At 38.2% G+C, this 22,024-nt stretch overlaps 1 protein-coding gene across 1 annotated transcript in view; it reads right to left on the bottom strand.

Moving 5' to 3' along the window:
* Positions 1 to 6,267: 6,267 nt before the first annotated feature.
* The window catches only part of CFAP54 (cilia and flagella associated protein 54), a gene marked incomplete at its 5' end in the record, with an annotated part of 318,667 nt that continues 302,910 nt past the window's right edge, over positions 6,268 to 22,024 (bottom strand). Inside the window, 2 exons of the mRNA XM_082636308.1 lie at positions 6,268 to 6,614; positions 20,383 to 20,516. Of these exons, the coding sequence (XP_082492434.1) occupies positions 20,397 to 20,516 (120 nt within the window). The 3' untranslated portion in view covers positions 6,268 to 6,614; positions 20,383 to 20,396. The remainder of the gene's footprint in view (positions 6,615 to 20,382; positions 20,517 to 22,024) is intronic.

The raw sequence follows: 22,024 nt of genomic DNA, 5'->3' as shown, positions 1-22,024 counted from the left end.
GAGACAGGCCACAGCTGGGGGCATCTCACCTGGTACAGCCAAGTTCCTGCACAGCACATCAAGGAATCTGAGAATCCTGCATCCACGTTGGGCCTTCCAGGTCATGATGTAAGTGTATTTGTCAAGTTAGGATGACAGAATATATTTTAGCTTAAAAAATTATAGCTTGACTTGTAACTTTTAAGTGTTTTAATATATGCTCTATTTATACCCTGGTTGACTGAATACGATCATATTGGAGATTTCTTTTTCTGGCAATATTTTTGCCCAGATAATCTCCAAATTCTCCTACTATGAGCCCCTAGAAATGCTGGGTAAATGTAACAAATATTCCTTTAAGTAATAAGATTTCTTATTCTAAGAAATACCCAAAGAAGGAAAGGGAGAAATGAAATCCAAGGTAGAGAGAGTATGAGCTGATTCTGTAGCCTCCCTGGATGAAGCATTTGGTTTGGTTAACCTAAGGGTGTAGGTTTTAATAACTGTCAGGCCTGGGACTGCAGAGAGTGGCAAGTTAGAACAAAGATCCTTGCATAAAGCTGAGATCCTCAAAAGACTGTGTGGCTGGCAGAAAAGTGGCTCCCCAAAGAGTTCCATATCCTAATGCCGAGAATCTGTGGATGTTACCATAAATAGTAAAGGAGAATTAAGGTTGCTAATCAAATGACCTTAGAATAACAAGGTTATCCTGGGTTATCTGAGTGTTCTCAGTGTTATCACAAGGGTCCTTAAAAGTGGAGGAAGAGTAAATTGATACAGCCACTATGGAGAACAGTATGGAGGTTCCTCAAAAAACTAAAGGTAGAACTACCATACAACCCAGCAATCCCACTACCGGGCATATACCTGAGAAAACCATAATTCAAAAAGAGTCATGTACCCCAATGTTCACTGCAGCACTATTTACAATAGCCAGGACATGGAAGCAACCTAAGTGTCCATCAACAGATGAATGGATAAAGAAGATGTGGCACATATATACAGTGAGATATTACTCAGCCATAAAAAGAAAGGAAATTGAGTTATTTGTAGTGAGGTGGATGGACCTAGAGTCTGTCATACAGAGTGAAGTAGGTCAGAAAGAGAAAAATAAATGCCATATGCTAACACATATACATGGAATATAAAAAAAATGGTTCTGAAGAACCTAGGAGGAGGACAGGAATAAAGATGCAGACACAGAGAATGGACTTGACATGGGGAGGGGGAAGAGTAAGCTGGGACGAAGCAAGAGAGTGGCGTGGACATATATACACTGCCAAACGTAAAATAGATAGCTAGTGGGAAGCAGCCACTTCCCCCTTAAAATTTCCTAATCATAATAAATAAAATGTCAAACAGAAGTCCGCACCCCTAGAGAATCAGCTGCCTACCTTGGACATGTTAGTCAATGCCCAGCACTCCACTGATAAGACACCCAGTAATCTATTTTTGCCCATTTCCAACTTTTGGATAATTTTTCTTAACATCCCAAAGATTTAAAAAGACCCCTAATAAACTCCATTTACACATCTATTAACACAAAAATTAGCCCTTCATTTTACTCCATGGGTCTTTCTCAGAATAACTTTAAAGAGAATAATACTTCAGTTGGTAGTAAGAAATAATACTATCAGACTACTCAAAATTGGTATAGCTAAGGTATAATAGGCTTTCGTTTTATCATAAAAATTAACATCAATGCCACAACGCTAGTGAATGTTTGCAAAGATTACTACATCTTTCCCGCCACTTTCAATCTAGTCTCCCTACTGCAGCCACAGAGATCTGAAATGCAAATATGACTGCTACTTCCTGGCTGCAAGTCCTCTGTAGCTTTGTTACCAAAAGCTCGGCCTCTTTGTACACGGGTGCCATATCAAATCTCGGAGACAGGGTTTTGGGTGAAGTAGAAAAGGATAGCGGGACTTACCTGGTGGCGCAGTGGTTAAGAATCCGTCTGCCAGTGCAGGGAATACGGGTTTGAGTCCTGGTCCAGGAAGATGTCATATGCCATGGAGCAAATAAGCCCGCGCGCCACAACTACTGAGCCTGAGCTCTAGAGTCCACAAACCACAACTACCGAAACCTGCATGCCTAGAGCTTGTGCTCCGCAACAAAAGCACCACAATGAGAAGCCCGCCCACGGCAATGAAGAGTAGCCCCCGCTTGCCGCAACTAGAGACAGCCCACACGCAGCAACAAAGACCCAATGTAGCCAAAAATAAATAAAGAAATTTATAAAAAAGAAAAAAAAAAGAAAGAAAGAAAAGGATAGCTTTATTGCTTTGCCAGGCAAAGGGAGAAACACCGGGCTTCTACCTCGAAAAACTGTGTGTCCCAACCCAGGAGGATTTGATGAGGGGTTTTATAACAATGGTTCAAAGGTAGGGTCTCTGACAAGATTAGGGTGTGAGCAGGGCTTGCATTCCCTTAATCTCGCCTCAGGTCTCCTAATCTTGATGAGCTTCTCTGGTCCTTTGAATCCTGCCTCAGCTGGTTTCTTGGCTGCTCCTCCCTTGATGAGCAACTGTCCAAACCTGGAACTCCAGGAAGAACATGAGGCTGGAGTCCTGCCTACAAGAAATGGGGGACAAAAGGGCCTCCATGCCTGGGAGGCCCACAGGGCCTCACTTGGTTTCAGCTTTCACAACTCCTTAATATGCCCCATACAGTAATTTGTGCCCAGATGCCTCTCTAGCCATTCTTCCCACAGCCCTGACCCCAGTACCCAGGCTTGTGCTACACCAGCAAAATTGAACTTCTCTCCATTTCTGGAAAAGCCACCCTCCATTTTGCCTTGAGGTGTCCAAGTTATACTATTATCTTAGTCTAGACTGTTTTCCTCCACTTCCAGAGGCTACTTCTTACTTGTATATCTATACCTAGGATTAGTTTATAAGTTGTCTTAGTCCAGGTTTCCCAGACAACAGAGTTTAGGGGCAGAAATCAGTGCTGGTACTTTACAGAGGAGGCAGGGAGGGATAATCTTAGGGCGAGTAAGTGGGGGAAAGACTTGAGTGAAGGAAGAAAGGATGTGAACTATGTTACCACACTGGCTACTGTTTCCTGAAGAGCCTGGAAGAGATACATCAGTTTGCTCAGCAAATGTGTTTGTTGAGCATTTAGAAATCCTCAAGATGACTGTACAGAGAAACAATGCCTCCGACTGAGAGGAAGGGAGAAGGGGACCGGACCGCATCTGCCTCTTGCTTCCCACTGGACAAAGTCCACCCATATGGAGTCAACTGCCCCACTCTTTTAGGTCATGTCATCTGGCCCAGACTCTCAGGATACCGGATTCCATAGCCCACAGTGTAGTGTCTAGGGGATTAAAATATGCCACCCCAAAATATGCCACTTAAGCATAAGGGTTATTTTGAGCTAAAAGCATTTGAGATTCAACAGATGCAGAAAGAAGCCTTCCCAGAGCTTCTCTCATCTATCAAAGGGCAGGAACTTCTGAGAAATGAGGACTGCCAATAAATCCCCTCTCCCAGGGAAGTTTATGGCCGTGAAGAAGATAAAAGTTGGCACCGAGATGGCCTGAACAAACAAAATGTATTCCAGTGGTTTCCCCCATATATTTACTTTCCCCCAGTTTGCCGCCCTTGGAAAACTTAACCTTTTTTTTTGTCATGTCATTTCTCTAGGAATGTATCGTCCTTTGTTAAGATGCTCTATAAGCCCAAGTTCTAACCACCCCTTTGAGTTACCTGTCACTGAGTTTCTCCCATGTGTATGCATGTCACACACGTTAATACATTCTGTTTTTCTCTTGTTAATCTGCCTTTTGTCATCTAGTTCATAGGGCCTTAGTGAACCTAGAAAGGTAGAGAAAACAGTACTTTTTTTTTCCTCCCCTAAAAGTGTTTCCAGAGTGAGGGGTTAAATGTGCTAGTTTGGGTGCTCAGAGCAGCAGATTCAGGGCTGGATTCAATGTCCCAGATATTCATAGGGTGAAAGAACTATGGGGGAAATGGGGGAAGAAAAAAAGGTGGAGAAAGCATAGGGATGTAAACCATGATGGAGACAGGAAAGGAGGCTCTAAGAAAGTTTCAGTCAGGATGATGGGGAATTGCAGGGCCAAAGTCACCTCTCACAGGAGTCCCACGTCTCATGGGGACAGGCCTGACTCAGTATCCCTGTGTTGCTTAATCACTGGCTGAGAGCAGTCTGGGGAACAGGGCAAATTTCTATTCTCGTTATCAGAAAACAACTTTTACTGCATTTAAAAACAAATTTAAAAATTACATATGTGGCTATTCCTACTTGATGCAAGGATTTTCAGAATAGAATCTGAATAGATTTTTAGAAATCTTTGAAATGTGACCGAAAGGAGCATCTCTAAATATTCTAAAGTTTGATCAGTGCAAACCAAACTCAAAATTAGAATCTTTATGTCAAACTCAAAGTAACAGCCAAACTTAAATTAAAAACCATCTTTCAGTATGCAATATTAGGTGAGTTGGCCCACCATTAGAGTAAACTTGGATGTAATTCCATCTTCTCCCATGTCCTCCCCCAAGGCTCTGTAGGTTAGTTTCTATCTCTTGCCAGGTCTGTGTTAATTCCAACATTCTGGGATTGGAATGTGGTTTCTGGTTTTTATATCACCTTTGGCTCGGAATTCCCAGGTCTCTGAATTAATTCAGTTTATGGATCATCTTTCCTTCTGCACCCTAGTCCGGGACCAGTCTTCCCTGATTTCCGCATTGATGTCTGTCTTTCACAGAAGGCATCTGTGTGTGGAGCAAGGGAAGGGGCTTTAAGTCTCTCTGTTGCTTCTCACCCTTTTCCCCTCAGGGTTGTTTCTTTTCCTACTCCGCCTTTCCATTGGTCTCCCCAGTAAATGAATTTCCCTTTAGCTTTTCCTGTAAAACAATTTAGACCACTACCTCCTCCTTGCTCAGGGCTTCCATTTACTTATACTTAATATGCTCTGTAAACAATGGACCGTTTTCTCCAGCTCTTCTGTCTTGAGAAGCACCAAGCTCTGCTACCAGTCTCTGAAATTATATAGCTGAAGCAAGAGATCGATTCAAAGGTAACTGAAAGATAATTGATGCCACCCTCTTCCCCACTCTTCTCTAGCTCCCTACAGAGGTTGGTGAGGGGCAAAGTGCCCTCCATCGTGGGATGGGTCTCAAGGCAATTTCAAAGGGGGAAGGGGTCAGTATATTCCCTACTAAATAAACTATGCTTCCCTCCTCACATTTGAAAGCAGATGCTCCTAAAGTCAGGTTTGGTTTTAAATAACACATTTTTGTCCTCTTCATTTCACATCTGTTACATCACTACACCAGAACATATTTAATAAAGAAGTCCATGCTAATCATTAATTATGATACCAACATACCAGTTGTATTGTATTCTAATGTAACTCGCACTTGTGGATTTCAAAGAGCTGCCCCCAGATTTAATTAATCCTCAGCTTTGCTAATGAAAAGCATCATTTCTACCCGGCATGAGTTTGTGTTTCTAATCTGTTCCTTAAGGTCACCTCATTTTTCTTGAAAATGTACATTTATAATTTAACATTTCAGATCTTTCACATTCCCTATTAAGCAATTATTTTGATTACTTCATTATCTTTCTTTTTTTTCCCCTAGACTATTTAGGTTGGTTTCTGCCTACCGTTAGCCAAGTGTAATTCCGACATTCTCTCTCGCTCTCTTTATTAGCATGATTTGCATTAGCAAGGGATTCATTTTCATTCTGGAGACTGAAAACAATTTCATTATCTGATAAAAATTACCTTTTCATATGCTGTAAGAAGCAATTCTCCTCATTTATGGTCTCATTAGGCATTTCATCTACCCAATACATCTTCTCAATTCTTCCTCTTTCCGGAAGTAGTCGTTCTGGTGACTCAACTAACAATATCTTGGGCTAGGGATTCTCATTTTTGCCTTTCTTCCCTCTTTTGTTCTTTCTTTCCCTAGCGAAGTAACTACATCATCTCCTCCGTGAACCCTTGTTAGTTCCCTCTCTTCCTAAACATTTCGTTCAGGCTTTGTTCTAACATCTTTATTGTTGTACAATGAATTGTAAGTCTGCATTTCTGTTGTCCTTAATAGCCTAGCAGCATCTTATGGGCTGGGCCACAGCTCACAGATCTTTGTGTTTCCAAAGACTGGCACTGTGTTTAGCGTATAGCAATGATCAAAAACTGTGTATTGAATAAAATGAAGGATTAAGTACACATGCAAAACTCATTTTTATTTTGAAATTTTATTCTTTTCAAAAGACAGGAATGACTGGAGAAGCCAAAGCAACGTGATAAGGAAGTAGATCAGCTGGACAAACTGAGAGCAAGCTGAAGAGAGAGACAGATCTGTAGGTAACAGGAAGGGAAGTAGTTAAACGGCCTCAGTGGCAGCTAAAATGCCCTGATGGCTGCAAGAGGCCAGTTGAGCAAGAGCAAAATCTCAAAGCAATACCTGGAGCTCTTGGATACGTCATAAATGATCAGATGGGGCACGATCTAAGTCTGAACTGGAGGCTGCTGTGCAAGCAAGATATTGAATCATGACTATTTCTTCTCACCAAATCTCCAAAAGCTGACAGATATTGTTGAAAAATTCCTCAGTCTAATGTCACAGTCTTGATTTATTTCTCAGTTTTATTCATCCCTTGAGGAGGAAAAAAAGAGCAATCAGAATACTTCCTTTTCATCATAAGCGTGCTAGAAAAATAAACAGTCCCACAAAGGATCCACTTATGATTTTTCGACTTTACAATGGTGCAAAATCGATATGCATTCAGTAGAAACCATACTTTGAATTTTGAGCTTTTCCTGGACTAGTGATATATGGTACAATACTCTCTGATGATGCTGGGCAGCGGCAGTGAGCCGCAGCTCCCAATCAGCCACGTGATCACGAGTGTCAACAACCGATACACTTATAGCCATTCTGGACCCATACAACCATTCTGTTTTTTCACTTTCATTACATTATTCAATAAAATACATGAGATATTCAACGCCTTATTATAAAATAGGCTTTGTGTTACATGATTTTGCCCAACTGCAGGTTAATGTAAGCATTTGAAGCACGGTTAAGGTAGGCTAGGCTAAGCTCTGATGTTCGGAAGGTTAGGTGTATTAAATGCATTTTTTTACTTATGATATTTTCAACTTACAACAGGTTTATCAGGATGTAACCCCATTGTAAGTAGAGAGATATCTGTTATAAGGAATGCTGAAGCATCATCCTGTGGCATTGGGGTCAATTCTATGGGAATGAGTGTACCCGCACACACACACACACACACACACACACACACACTCTTCTTTCCCTGAGATTGTTTTGGGACCAACTGGCAGTCTGATGTAAACAATTGATAGTAGATATTTAAAAGGTAATTAAATGGATAAAGAAAATGTTGTATATATACACAATGGAATATTACTCAGCCATAAAAAAGAATGAAATAATGCCAGTTGCAGCAACATGTATGGACCTAGAGATTATCATACTAAGTGAAGTAAGTCAGATAGAGAAAGACAAATACCATATGGGATCACTTATATGTGGAATCTAAAAATAATACAAATGAATTTATTTACAAAACAGAAACAGACTCGGACATAGAAAACAAACTCTATTTACTCTCTTATTCCTCTCTTTGTAGGATGAGTGACCAACCCAGATTGCCTGGGACTTTTTCCAATTTGGGGATTGTCCTGATTTTTGCACTGAAAGTTCATGTCCCAAGAAACATCTCAGCCCTGGGCAAAGTAGAAAGATTGTTAACTCTATCATTTTGTCTCAAATAGTTTTACTTGTCTCTCTGAAGCAACAAAGCCAGCCCACACCTATGGCTCACAGAAGCCACCTGCTCCAATAGACATATCAAACAACTTCCAAATCAAGCCAACTCTCCCTATACCAGATGTTGAAAAAATAAACCTTTATCAATTAGATGCATACACACTTGGGATTGTTGTCATCTTAATGAATTGATGTTCTTATAATTATGAAATGTTCTGTTTTGCCTCTGGCAGTAATCCATGCCTTGAGATATACCCTGATGTTAATAGAGTCACACCAGCTTCCTTATGTTTAGTGTTTGTATGGTATACATTTCTCCATCCTTTTATTTTCTTCTGTGGTACCTAATTTGCTGTTAAGTTCATCCAATGAATTTTTAATTTCAAATATTATAGTTTTCAGTTTGAGGATTTCTATTTTTTTTTACTAGTTTCCATATCTTTCCTGATATTCCCCATCTCACCCATTTTATCAATCTTTCCCAGTAGATTCTTCACATGTATATCACAGTTATTTTAAAGTCTTTATCTGCTGATTCTAACATCTGGGACTTTGTGGATCTGTTTGACTGTTTTTTCCCTTGATTGTGGGCCACACTTTCCTGCTTCTTTGTATATACAGTAATTTTTCCTGGTATACTGTACATTGTGGGCTGTAGATGATATGTTACCTTCCTTTGGAAAGTGTTGAGTTTTGTTCTAGTAGACAAACTACTGATGAATCACCTTGATCTTGTGGAGCCTTGACGGGATGGGCTTATTGTTGTTTTGCCCTTGGGCCTCAGTTGTAGTCCTTAGTCCTGCATCTTTATTCTTAAGGTGTGGCCCTCTTAGGGTTTCAATGGAAAGCACAAAGAATTCAGTAAGTTCCCACTCTGCTGGACTTGAATTCCAAAACTTGTCTCCCCAGAACCAAGCACTGGATGAAATCACTGCTCAGTACCTTTAACCTTTCCACTGGTGTTTTCCACTGGATTCCCTGAGGTCTCACTGTGGGCACCTGCAGCTTGGTACTCAACCAACAATTTGAGGAGAATGTGTCCACAGATTTGGGGGCTCCCCGCCCTGCCTTCCCATTTCCTGGAACATCCCTCTTTAATTTCCAGCAACTCCAGCAAAACCACAGTCTGACTTCTGAATTTTCAATCCAGTTGGTCAGCCTCTTCCTGACTGGGTTCTGTTTCTTAAGTACGTTACAAAATGAGGAGTGTCCTCAAGGAAAAAGCTGTCCAATGTGGATCTCACCTACTTTGTTTCCCTTATTGCAAGAATCATGTCCCCTCCAGTGTCTGCATATTTTTAGTCACTTCCAAGGATCTTCAAACAGTTATTTAATTCTGATCTCATAATTGTTTATGCTGTTTTTTTAGTCAAAAACTCAAAACTGTGATGGGTAGATGGTCGTTCAATAAATGCTACTCTGCTACTGCCAGAAATGAACTCCCCTTATTACTGAAAACAAACAAACAAAATTATGGTCTTTGTAGGCAGAACTGAACTTTAATACTGTAAGAATGTAATAATAGTAATGATAGTAGGAGATCACCATTATTGATCTCTAGCCCACTGTTCTTGGTGCTTTATCTATCCTTAATTTACAGATGAGAAAACAAGGACAGACAGATTAAGAAACTTGCCCAAGTTCATAAAGGTGGTAAATAGGAAAACCAGAACTCCAACCCACATGGACTGATGGCTCTCTTAACCACTAAGCTATGATGCTACTTAAGTGGGGGCTGGTTGTTCCTTGATGGGGACAGTCCAGAGGGAATTAAGCTTAGAGAATTCAACTGGATAACCTTTATGGTTCTTCTAAACCTGTGAATCCACTATTCTATAAAAATTATAACCCTCAATCAGCAAAAAATATTAACTTTTATGTTAGAAAAATTATTCTCCCTCAATCAGAAATCCAAAAAAGGTACACATAAGAAGAGTATTTGCATGCCTACCCAGCTCTTGCAAAATCAGTTCTTTTGTCTCTCCTTTAGAATTTGACTTACAGCACCTCAGGCAGAACTATGTATTTGTGGTTGCCTGATTGCTGCAGTGCTAGTTGTATCTTGTGTTCATCCTGAATGCAGTGTCAAGATTCCAAAACCAATTTACTTCAAGCAGTTCAGAGCATCAGCCTTTGAAGTTTTGAAAAACAGCCGTTTGGGTGTGTTTTTCCACACCACCCCAAATATATTTGAAAAATATTTTTAACCAGAGAAATTGCTCTAAGTAAAAAAAAAAATATATATATATACATTGAAGTATTTTTCCTCAGATTAAAAAAAAAAAAAACTGTTCTAAAGATCAGTAAAAATATCCCTTTCCTTGACATCCCTCCCTTGCTACAATACATGCCTTCCAAATTGCTATAAACCAATTAATCAGAAATGGATATTGTTCTGTGAAAATAAAATAAATGAAAAACCCTTGAAAGAATAGTCTACAGTCCTTGCAATGATCTTTGAAACGTGTTGTATTTTACTGTAGGCTGCTGGTGAAGACACAGTTTATTTAGAGTATATCCTCATGAGGAACCTCAGGAAAAAACAGTTTTCTGGAATTAGTACCAGGAACAGCAGCACTTCTCCTAAGTCCATGGTCTGTTTTTCCCTCATTACAAAGTTGATCTTGTAATGCATTATATTTACTTGCCAAAACATGTTGCAGGAAAGCACACAACTATGTGGCTGACCCCTAGTAAGACTAAAGCTTGTAACAGCATCTTTTTTCAAGAAACTAACACAATTCCTGGCTCCATCTTACTTTCCTACTTTTATTTGTTTTATTGGCCTCATTTTTCTTATCTGGTTTTAACGAATGCATATTTGTAAGCTACCTTAAATCCCTTTTTGGGCAAGTCTGAATAAAACCAACTAAATGCTCTCGATTTGACTAGCACAGCTTTAAAAATAAGAACTACTAAACAGTAAATGAAAATTGAGAGGCAAATGAAAACCTGACAAAAATTCACAAAATATATAAAAAGGATGAATAGCCTTGATCATGAGGAATCTTGGAAATCAACAAGAGAAAAATAGGTGAGCATACAAGTAAAAAATTGAGGAAAGGTTCTGAAGAAGTATGAAAACAGAAAAAATGCAATGGGAAGATAACAAATGCGAAAAAAAAATTTCAATCTCAGTTGTATTCAAAAAAATGCAAATCAAAATTTAACAAGAAACTTTCATAAACAATGGAAAAATAAATTTGTTTCCTTGAAATCCACCTACTTTGCTCCCGGATCTCAAGGAGGGGGACAGACATGCAAATAAGCATGTATGGGATAGGGTGGGTGTGACAGAGCATACACATGTTTACAGGGAAGCACCAGGGGGAAGCTGAAGAGACAGGTTCATGGTAGGAGAGATCCCAGCTGAACCTGAAAAGAAGAGCTGGAGTCATTAGATGTGAGTTTTTGGAAGTAGGGACTGCCTAAGTGGCGCCCATCAAGTGCACAGTCTCTGGCATATAGTGGGCACCTGATAAATATTTTTAAAATAAAGAGTGAGAAAGGACATGTCTGCTGGGAAGCAAAGGCAAAGAATAAAATCTATCAAATGAACAAATGCATATATGAATAAATGAGCCATTTGTCAGGGAAATACTAATGCATCTCTGAAAGAGAGATCAAATGACCAGCCTCCAAAGGACAAAACAAAGATTTGGTTTTTTTCCTTTCCTATGGATCATTACCATACACTTTATTACTCAGACAGAGAACTCTGGACAATTCCTTTGGATCCACTTACATCCTGATTTTTCTAACTGCATTTCACCCCAACCACCAGGCCTAAATATTCCCAACTCAGGCATTTTCCCAGCCAATAGACTCTGAAAAGGCCCATCTGTGCTACACCTTAGGGAATATGGATAGTTGCCGCAAATCTCAATACTTTTCAGTCTGAAGATGGTTTTTTTCTGGCTATTAGGGAAAACAGATGTGCTATAGGGAATACATTTATTTATTTATTTTTAATAAATTTATTTATTTTTGGCTGCGTTGGGTCTTCGTTGCTGTGCGCGCATTTTTCTCTAGTTACGGAGATTGGGGGCTACTGTTCGTCGCAGTGGCGTGGGCCTCTCATTGCAGTGGCTTCTCTTGTTGCGGAGCACAGGATCTAGGTGAGCAGCCTTCAGTCGCTGTTGCTTACAGGCTCTAGAGCACAGGCTCAGTAGTTGTGGCTCACCGGCTTAGTTGCTCCAGGGCATGTGGGATCTTCCTGGACCAGGGCTCGAACCTGTGTCCCCTGCATTGGCAGGCGGATTCTTAATCACTGAACCACCAGGGAAGGCCCCGAGGATACATTTAAATGTTAACATTGGTTGTTTCACAGTAGCGGATTTCTGAGTAACTTTTATTTTCTACTTTGTACCTTACAGTATTTTGCAAATCCTCTACGTCAGTTCTGCATTGCTTTTATAATGACAAGAAATCAGGTCAAGAAATTCCTATGAATCTGTTGGGGGAGAATTAAATTAGGAAAGTTGTGGAACTACTTAGAAATCTACTGAGGTTTCACATTGTGGACCATTTAAAGGGAGGGTTCAGGGTGATTTGTACTTGAGCAGAATATGGTTTTAGACATGCTCCATTCTAAGCTATTAAATACAAAATGTATAAATGTTATCTTAAATATCAAACACAACCAAAGGCAATTTTATAGCAATTCATTTTGTGTCGCCTCCAAAGCTCCAGTTGAAACTGTCCTTGTTGTAATAAACTTCCTACGCTTCTTAACCCGGCATTTTCATTAATGAGTTTAATTAGGAAGAAAACTGCTGTCACTAAAGCCTTCTTCTCAATCATACCTGTGTTTATGACAAGAAAAACCTGTTGCCATGGAAATTTTAGTGTCAAAGTTGCAACTCATACAGCTTTACTGAAGTGTAAAGTAAAAAGAGGAAGTGATCTTTAGCAGAGAGAAACTTCTTCCTTAATATATTTTTAAAAACATTGAAATTATGGACAGCAGCTGGATTTTACAAGTGAACTCATTTTGCATAACCAAAAAATCATGTGAAAAGTTCGGCAAATATCTAATTTTGGAAAATCAAATAATTTAAAGTATAACTAGGGAACTCACAAAAGACAGGAGTTGCACTGGGAATCCACCTCAATTTAATTAAACATTTACTGAGGCTCTACTATCTTATATTAAAAATTAATATATTCATAGAGTTTTCTAAAATTGGGCACCTATATAGTTTGACATTAGTTTTAAAATTGTTTTCAGCTGTCATTAAAACCCCAAATAATGGAACCAGATATGAATGACACAGTTACAGTTGTATAATGAGACCAGGATCATTACTCACATTTAATAGTTATTTACTGATAGGTGAGCCAGTAACCATACTAAGCTTGCCGGCCAACAAGATGAGGAAGGTAAACGATGTGTTTCTTTTTAATTTATGAAATATTTCATGTATACAAAAAAGTAGAAACCAATATAACAAACAGCTTAAGAAAGGAAATTGTACAAATGAAACCTCTTGGGCATTCTTACTTGACCTCATTTCCTTCCTTCATCCAAGAGGTGACCACAAACTTGAATTTGGTATTGACCATTAATTAACCTGTCTTTAAAAAGAAGTTTAGTATATATTTATACATCTATAAATATTATATATTATATCATTTTGCCTGTTTTTCAAAACTTTAAATAGTATCTCCCTATATGTATCCTTCTACATCACTTCATTTTTTTCTTTTGCTCAACCTACTTTTGATGCATATCCAGATTGATGTATATCTCTGTAATTCATTTACAACTGCTCTGTGGTAGTCTATTACTCATTCATTTATATGTTCTATATAATATTCTACTGTATGTTACACAATTATTTATTTATCCATTATCCACCTGAGGGATAGTCAGTAGGGTTTTGTGTGTGTGTGTGTGTGTGTGTGTGCGCGGGCTGTTGTAATCTATGCATCAGTGAACATTTTTGCATAAGTTTCCTTGGGCATATAGGTGGGAGCTTCTTTCGGGGATATATCACAAGCATTTCAAATATAAGAAAATGAAAAAGAGTGGTTAAACAGTGGACTTCTGGATCCACTATTTTCTTCCCTAACTCCCAGTTAGTGGCTTGTCCAATCCTATGCACACAAAGATAATATTAACGTTTAAAATAATATTTTATTTTTCTACAGATTGAAGATGTCCATGATGACATTATGTATATTTCACCTAAGTTTCCAGGCTTGTGGACACCTTGTAGATTAAAAGATACATCAACAAAAAATGATGTACCCCGTCTCAAGCCAAATGAAAGCCAAAGGACTGTAGGGCGGGCATACACACTTAGGACACCCTTGTGCTAAGGTTATAAGACCTTGCTGTGAAATGTAACAATACAGAACTATGTGCCCTTGGGCATTGTTAAAAGCCAAATTATCAGTGCACCAGGAAGTACTGGAGGAGTTCTGGGAGCCTACGCTCTGTCACTTGAGCTGCGATGGAGGGATCTGTATAATGCTGTCCAGAAGGGGAAAGAAAGGCAATGCAGACCAGAGGCAGAAGCCAAGTTCTAGTACTCTCCAAACATGTACCATTGATTCCCCCTGCAATTCAGTGAAGGAGAACAAGTCAACTAGGCTGGGGAATATGGAAAATGCCTACACGTGTACTGAACCGAGACTACTGCATTTAAGCCTTTGAATAGCTGGCAGGTGGTCAATTTCTTAAGCAATCTCTTGGAGATTGATATGGAGAAAGATATGGGGAGCACTGGGGTTTTATTACCCATCACTTAGATGCTGGCACTGGCTCCTCTTCTCTCGCTCCCTGCTTCCCTCCCCCTCTTTCTCCTTCTCTTCTTCCCATTTTACTTTGTCTCCTGTCCTTCTCTGTTATAATTAAGACAAATAGAAAACATTGCAGGTGTCTGCTATAAAACATCTGCAGGTACTGTACGTTGCATGTGAAAAAAAAATGCAGCTGCAAATTGTGTAATTTGGTCTTTAAAGAAAACCTGAAAGACATTTCCGGTAACAAATACATCTTTCATCCTGGTAGACGTTGAATTTTCTTTTTGTTTGTACTTCAGCCCAGTTCATCACCGTTTTCTCACTGCCTTGCACAGAAAGTTTCAGCGCTAACCAGTGACTGTTGTCCCTATTTTAGAAGAGATGGGGGATTTCTGGAATGATGGCTTAAAATGGGGAAACCGTGACTGCCGGGTCTGGTGTAGTTTCAGACAGTGTTTCTCTCAGTCAAAACAAAACCTAAGAATGACAGCATCTGTAAGTTACTAAATGTGGGGAGAAAGTAAAAATATGCTGAAATATTATCTGCAATAGTTGGAAGGGACCTGCCTTCCCCAAAGGAAAACAATATATTGGCATGGAGAACACTGGGGACACCCCATGATTTCTTGGGTTATCCATTCAGTCTGCAAATGATTTTTAACAATCTCTTTCTAGGGTGTTCCCCACTAGGTATTCCAGTTTTAGCTTGAGGTTCAGCTATGTCTTCCTCTCCCTTGATTTTCAAATTTCCCAAAGCAGTAGAGTAGGTACAAGGGCTGGGGAAGCCAGGTTAGCAACAAAGAGCTCAAATTCTCCAGTCAGAAAGAGCTGGGATTTAGATCCTGGCTCTACCTCTGAATATGATCATTGGACAAGTTGCTGAACTGCTTGATGCTTTTGTTTCCTCATCTGTAACACAGAGCCAGTCATCCTATGTGCATCATGCTCCTAATTCTTGTGAGTCCAGAAGGAGATAATGCATATGAAGTATTTACTTATACAGTGCCTTGCATGGTAAATGCTCCAGAAAGGATAGACAACAAATACAGTGACAGTTTTTTAAGGAACTTCCTTAAAAACTAAAACTAGAGTTACCATATGATCAAGCAATCCCACTCCTGGGCATGTATCTGGAGAAATACCTAATTTGAAAAGATACATGCACCCCAATGTTCATAGCAGCACTATTTACAATAGCCAAGACATGGAAGCAACCCAAATGTCCATCAACAGATGAATGGATAAAGATGTGATATTATACACAATGGAATATTACTCAGCCATAAAAAGATTGAAATAATGCCATTTGCAGTGACATGGATGGACCTAAAGATTATCATACTAAGTGAAGAAAGTCAGACAGAGAAAGACAAATATCATACAATATCACTTATATATAGATTCTAAAAAAATTATACAAATGAACTTATTTACAAAACAGAAATAGACTCACAGACATAGAAAACAAACTTATGGTTACCAAAAGGGAAGAGGGGGAATAAATTAGGAATTTTGGATTACACACTACTATATAGAAAATAGATAAACAATAAGGATCTACTATAGCAAAGGGAAATAAATTCAATTATCTTGTAATAACATGTAATGGAAAAGAATCTGAAAAAGATATTCTTTTATATGTATACATATATACATATATGTATATACATATATGTATGTGTATATAAATATATACATATATGTATAACTGAATCACTTTGCTATACACCTGAAACATTATAAATTCACTATACTTCAATAAAAAAATAAAATAAAACAAACAAAAAACGATAGTGATAGTGATGGCAGTGGTGGTGGTGATACCTTTGCTTCCCCTCCTTTTAGAGCCCCATACTGTCACCTTGCCTGGGTCACGTATGTACATATACACATACAAAACATACTTACATATGTACATCCACCCATCCAATTATTCATTCAACAAATATTATAGACCTTTATTAGGTGCCAAGCATCATTCTAAAGTTCTATAAAACAGTACATGTATTTGTGTTCATTAATTTTTAAATAAAGAAAAACAAAAAGTATCCAATTAGTAAAAACTTAACAGAAATGAATAATGAAAGACATGCATATACATTCTCAGGAAATGAACATTAGGTTGAAGTGAAGGGCCTTGGTTATTAGTCAGGCTGTATTTCCACACTTATGTTAAATGTGTAGTGCCTCCTGTTGTTCCTTTTGCCGCTGGTAGCTAACCTTTGCATAATAAATTAAACTTCCCTTGGGAGAAACACAAAACCCTTGAAAGCTTTCTCGATCCCAGCAGAGAAATTTATAAACCCCAGTCCCAGGCCAAAGGATTTGGAAAACTTCACCACATTAGCACCATCACTTTCTGAATGGCTTTTCTGGCTGACCCAAATTTTATTTGTTTGAGGGTATAGCCATCAGGCAAATTTTCTTTCTGAATTCAGTGGTAAATATTTTGTTCCTTTCTTTTTCACTACAACATGGTTTCCTGCTGGTCTTCTTGCCTTTGTTTCTTTCCTTCCCATTGTATACCGCATGCTCATCTTCCCTGAAAGCCAGGCTATCATTCATTTCATTCATTCATTCATTCTCTTTCACTCAATCAACACTTATCAAATGTCCACTAGCACCAGGAATGTGTCACTCTTCTCCTTAATCACCAGTAACGCTACCCTATCATATACTGAATCAAGGCCAAAGTCTTCACTCCAATTCCACCCTTAGAGTTTATCTTATTTCCATCATGACTGTCCAGATTGGTAGCAGGAGAGTCCTTTGCACATACACTATATTCATTTTCACTTTTATGCCTCTGTTCTCCAACAGCATCTTCCCTACCAGCAAATTTTCAACCATTATTACCCTTCTTATCATTAAAAGTCTTGCTCAAGACTCATTTCTTTTATGTAGTATTCTTGACAATTCTAGCTTGGTTATTCCCAGATTTGGACTTCATGGATGTGTAAATGAAAAAACAAAACAAACAAAAAAGACAAAAACAAAACAAAAACCAAAACAGGGACCAATATAAGGTTGCTAGGTTGCTACTTTTTTCTTTTACTGTAAAGTAAGTACATTTTAAAATATGGGTTACCAGCTCCTATTATCACTACTTCATAAAAGAAAGGCCATTTTCATTTTTCACAGAACTAGAATAAAGAGTTTTTACATTTGTATGGAAACACAAAAGACTCCAAATAGCCAAAGCTATCTTGAGAAAGAAAAACAGCTGGATGAATCAGGCTCCCTGACTTCAGACAATACTACAAAGCTACAGCCATCAAAACAGTATGGTACTGGCACAAAACCAGAAATATAGATCACTGGAACAGGATAGAAAGCCCAGAGATAAACTCACACACCTATGGTCACCTAATCTATGACATAGGAGGCAAGAATATACAATGGAGGAAAGACAGTTTCTTCAGTAAGTGGTGCTGGGAAAACTGGAGAGCAACATGTAAAAGAATGAAATTAGAACATTCTCTAAAATCATACACAAAAATAAACTCAAAATGGATTAAAGACCTAAATGTAAAACCAGATACTATAAAACTACTAGAGGAAAACATAGGCAGAACACTCTTTGACATAAACTGAAGTAATATCTTTTTGGATCTGTCTCCTAGAGTAATGGAAATAAACCAAAAATAAACAAATGGGACCTAGTGAAACTTAAAAGCTTTTGCACAGCAAAGAAAACCATAAACAAAACAAAAAGACAACATCCAGAATGGGAGAAAATATTTGCAAATGATACAACTGACAAGGAATCAATCTCCAAAATATACAAACAGCTCATACAGTTCAATGACAAAAAAACAAATAACCCAATCGAAAAATGGGCAGAACATCTAAAAAGACATTTCTCCAAAGAAGATATACAGATGGCCAAAAGGCACATGAAAAGATGCTCCACATCACTAATTATTGGAAATGCAAATCAAAACTACAATAAGGTAGTATTGGTGATTGGTATCACACCAATCAGAATGGCCAACAAAAAAAGTCTCCAAATAATAAATGCTGGAGAGGATGTGGAGAAAAAGGAACCCTCTACACTGTTGGTGGGAATGTAAATTGGTACAGCCACTATGGAGAACAGTATGGAGGTTCCTTAAAAAACTAAAATAGAGCAACCATATCATCCTGAAATCCCACTCCTGGGCATATATCAGGAGAAAAACATAATTCAAAAATATACAAGCACCCCAGTGTTCATAGCAGCACTAGTTATTGTACAATAGGCAAGACAGGAAAGCAACCTAAGTGTCCATCAACAGATGAATAAAGAAGATGTGGTACACACACACACACACACACACATATACACACAATGGAATATTACGCAGCCTTAAAAAATTAAATAATGCCACTTGCAGCAACATGCATGGATCTAGCAATTATCATACTAAGTGAAGTAAGCCAAAGACAAATATCATATATCACTTATATGTGGAATCCAAAAAATTATACAAACGAACTTATTTACAAAACACAAATAGACTCAGACATAGAAAACAAACTTATGGTTACTAAAGGGGAAAGTGAGGGGCAGATAGGTTAGGATTTCGGGACTGACATATACATACTACTATATAAAACAGATAACCAACAAGGACTTAACTCATACAGCACAGGGAACTCTACTCAATATCTTGTAATAACCTATAATACAAGGGAATGTAAAAAAAGAATATATATATTTATATATATATATGTATAACTGAAAACTAACAAAACACTGTAAATCAACTGTATTTCAATAAAAATTTTAAAAAAGAAAGGCCATTTTAACCCAAATAGGAAGAAGAAAATCCATAATCTTAGAATAAAGAGCAGTTCATTAAACACATTTAACTTTATAAAAAACATATTTATGTTTCCTTATTTTTTTCATTTTTTCATGAATATCCATTCATGAGGCAGCATGTAGGAAGCACTCACATATAGCATTCTTTAATGCTAAACAAAGTGGGTCAGAAATGCATGATCTTCTTCCAATTTGGCAGGGAAATGACAACTCTTAGCAAGATGATTATTACTACTTCAGGTACTAAGTACCTTTTAATCATATAACTTAAATTAATCCTCACAGCAATCCTATTAATGTTCCCATTCTACAGGTAAGGAAAGGAAGGCTTAAAGAATTTGTTACTTTCTCAAAGTAGCAGAACTAGCAAGTGGTGAAGTTACTATTCAAATTCATGTCTATATAGTTCCATAGCCCATGTTCTAAAACTTTATGCAATGCTATCTCTCAGAAGTGAAAAATATGAAAGGTCTAATTCACTGTAGATTTCTTCCTAAGGCACACAGACAAATTCCAAAATTGACTGAACACTTCGAGTTGACTCGAAGTTTATCCAGAATTTTTCAACCTTGGCACAGATATTTTGAGCCAGATGATTCTTGGCTGTGGGGGGTTCTTCTGGACATTGCAGGATACTTCGCAGCATCCCTGGCTTCTACCCACTAGATGCCAGTTGTACTGCCTTCGCAGTTATAATAATCAAAAATATCTTTGGACACTACCAAATGTCACCTGAGGGGCAAAACTGCCCCTAGTCAAGAACCACTGGTTTAATTCAGTCTTGCTGTATGGACGCATCTAAAGACCTAAACATTATACAAAAGTGGGAATCGTTGTACTGTGCACAAACATATTTTCTATGAGTAGCTCTGTAAGATAGTTTTAATAAGCAACAGCATTGTCATTTAATTCAAATACCATTTAAAACCTTACTCAAAACGATGTTTTTTTTAAAGAAATTTAGCTTATGAAAGAAAACAATTTTATTTTGCTTATTATAAGAGGATAGTCCCAAAAATTTATTTCAAACAAGAAAAGCAGTAACAATTAAATCCTTTATAAGGTTACCATGTAAAGGATGTTCAGGGAATAATCGACACCATCCAGTTGAAAAGGCTTCCTTCTGATACGATACAACCACTAGCAAGATCAAAAAGTCTCTCAAGACTGAACATAGATGGCAGCGAGATATCAAATGGGACCTGAGAAAAAGCATAAAAGTGTTCGTGAAATGCATTGTTCCAAACTGTTGACTGAAGTAACGTTCTCAAATACCACTTCCATGTAATAATTTTATGTGAAAGATTTTTAACTCTTGCGTAAGGTAAAGACACAAACTTTCACATCTCTACCCTGCTGAAATGTCACATATATCATTTTCTATCCTATGAAGATTAATATCCATGAGTCTATAAAAACAGCCTACAGATTCATATCTGTAAATCTATAAAAATGAGCCTACAAAACAGCAGACACTCATATAAATATGGACCATTCGTATTTATATAATCATTGTATATGATTGTTTAAGTGTAGGAATTTTGGCCCAGTTACTAATGAACCATTTTCCTCCATAACACATTGCCCAGTTGACAAATCTCCCTCCCTCATTTTGAGCTTAAATCCTGACATGGTGAAGCAAAAATTATGTTTGGAGCTCACTCTTTCTGAAAGAAACACCTAGTTACCATGCTGAGGACTAGTGCAGCCAAAGTCATCTGAGCAGCCTGAAAGATGGAAAATAAAGACTACTTTTGGGGCCATAGCACTGGTTATTTGAGTGGGAGAAGGGCAAGAAGGAGAGAGCAAACATGAAGGAAAGGAAATAACTGTTTACTGGGGACGCATTTCACGCAGACTTAGATACTTTTGAAGATGTATGAGAAACATCACGGAGGATGGTCACAATGAATTAGATCCTTGGGGCCCTGAATCCTGGTAAGAAACTAGAGGACAAGTTTTTCTAATGTCTTGTCTGCTTGTTAAATGAAACTTGTATTCTCAAGAAAACATAACGAACTTAAAAGTAGAGGCTGGGGGCTTCCCTTCGGGTGGCGCAGTGGTTGAGAATCTGCCTGCCAATGCAGGGGACACGGGTTCGAGCCCTGGTCTGGGAAGACCCCACATGCCGCGGAGCAAGTAGGCCCGTGAGCCACAATTACTGAGCCTGCGTGTCTGGAGCCTGTGCTCCGCAACAAGAGAGGCTGCGATAGTGAGAGGCCCCGCGCACCGCGATGAAGAGTGGCCCTCACTTGCCGCAACTGGTGAAAGCCCTCGCACAGAAACGAAGACCCAACACAGCTATAAATAAATAAATAAATATTTAAAAAAAAAAAAAAAAAAAAAAAAAAAAGTAGAGGCTGGTTTTCATTTCTTATTCTTCATTTTATTGGATTAAAAAATGATCAAAGTATTCCAATGCTTTCTATAACTTCGGATAATAAAGAGGTGAAAAATTAATAATATCCTCCTTTTTTACTCAATCCTGAAGTAATCAGTGTTAGCAGTTTAAAGAATATCTTTCCAAAATTTTAAAAATCCTCATACAAATGTATAATCATGTGGGGTTTTTTCTTTTCCTTTTTTACTTTACTTTTTTTTGAAATAGGATAACTAGATTTCCATTATTTGCTTTTACAATTACCAATATGTAAGAGAAATCCCACCTTAACCAATTCAGGGAGGCAGAATAACCACATGGAGGTTAAAA

This window comes from Mesoplodon mirus (assembly GCF_964341445.2).
Source record: "Mesoplodon mirus genome assembly, chromosome: 11".
In the NCBI taxonomy this organism is placed as follows: domain Eukaryota; kingdom Metazoa; phylum Chordata; class Mammalia; order Artiodactyla; family Ziphiidae; genus Mesoplodon; species Mesoplodon mirus.
The sequence above is the reverse complement of the archived record's forward strand: the minus strand, read 5'-3'. Positions and strand labels throughout refer to the sequence as shown.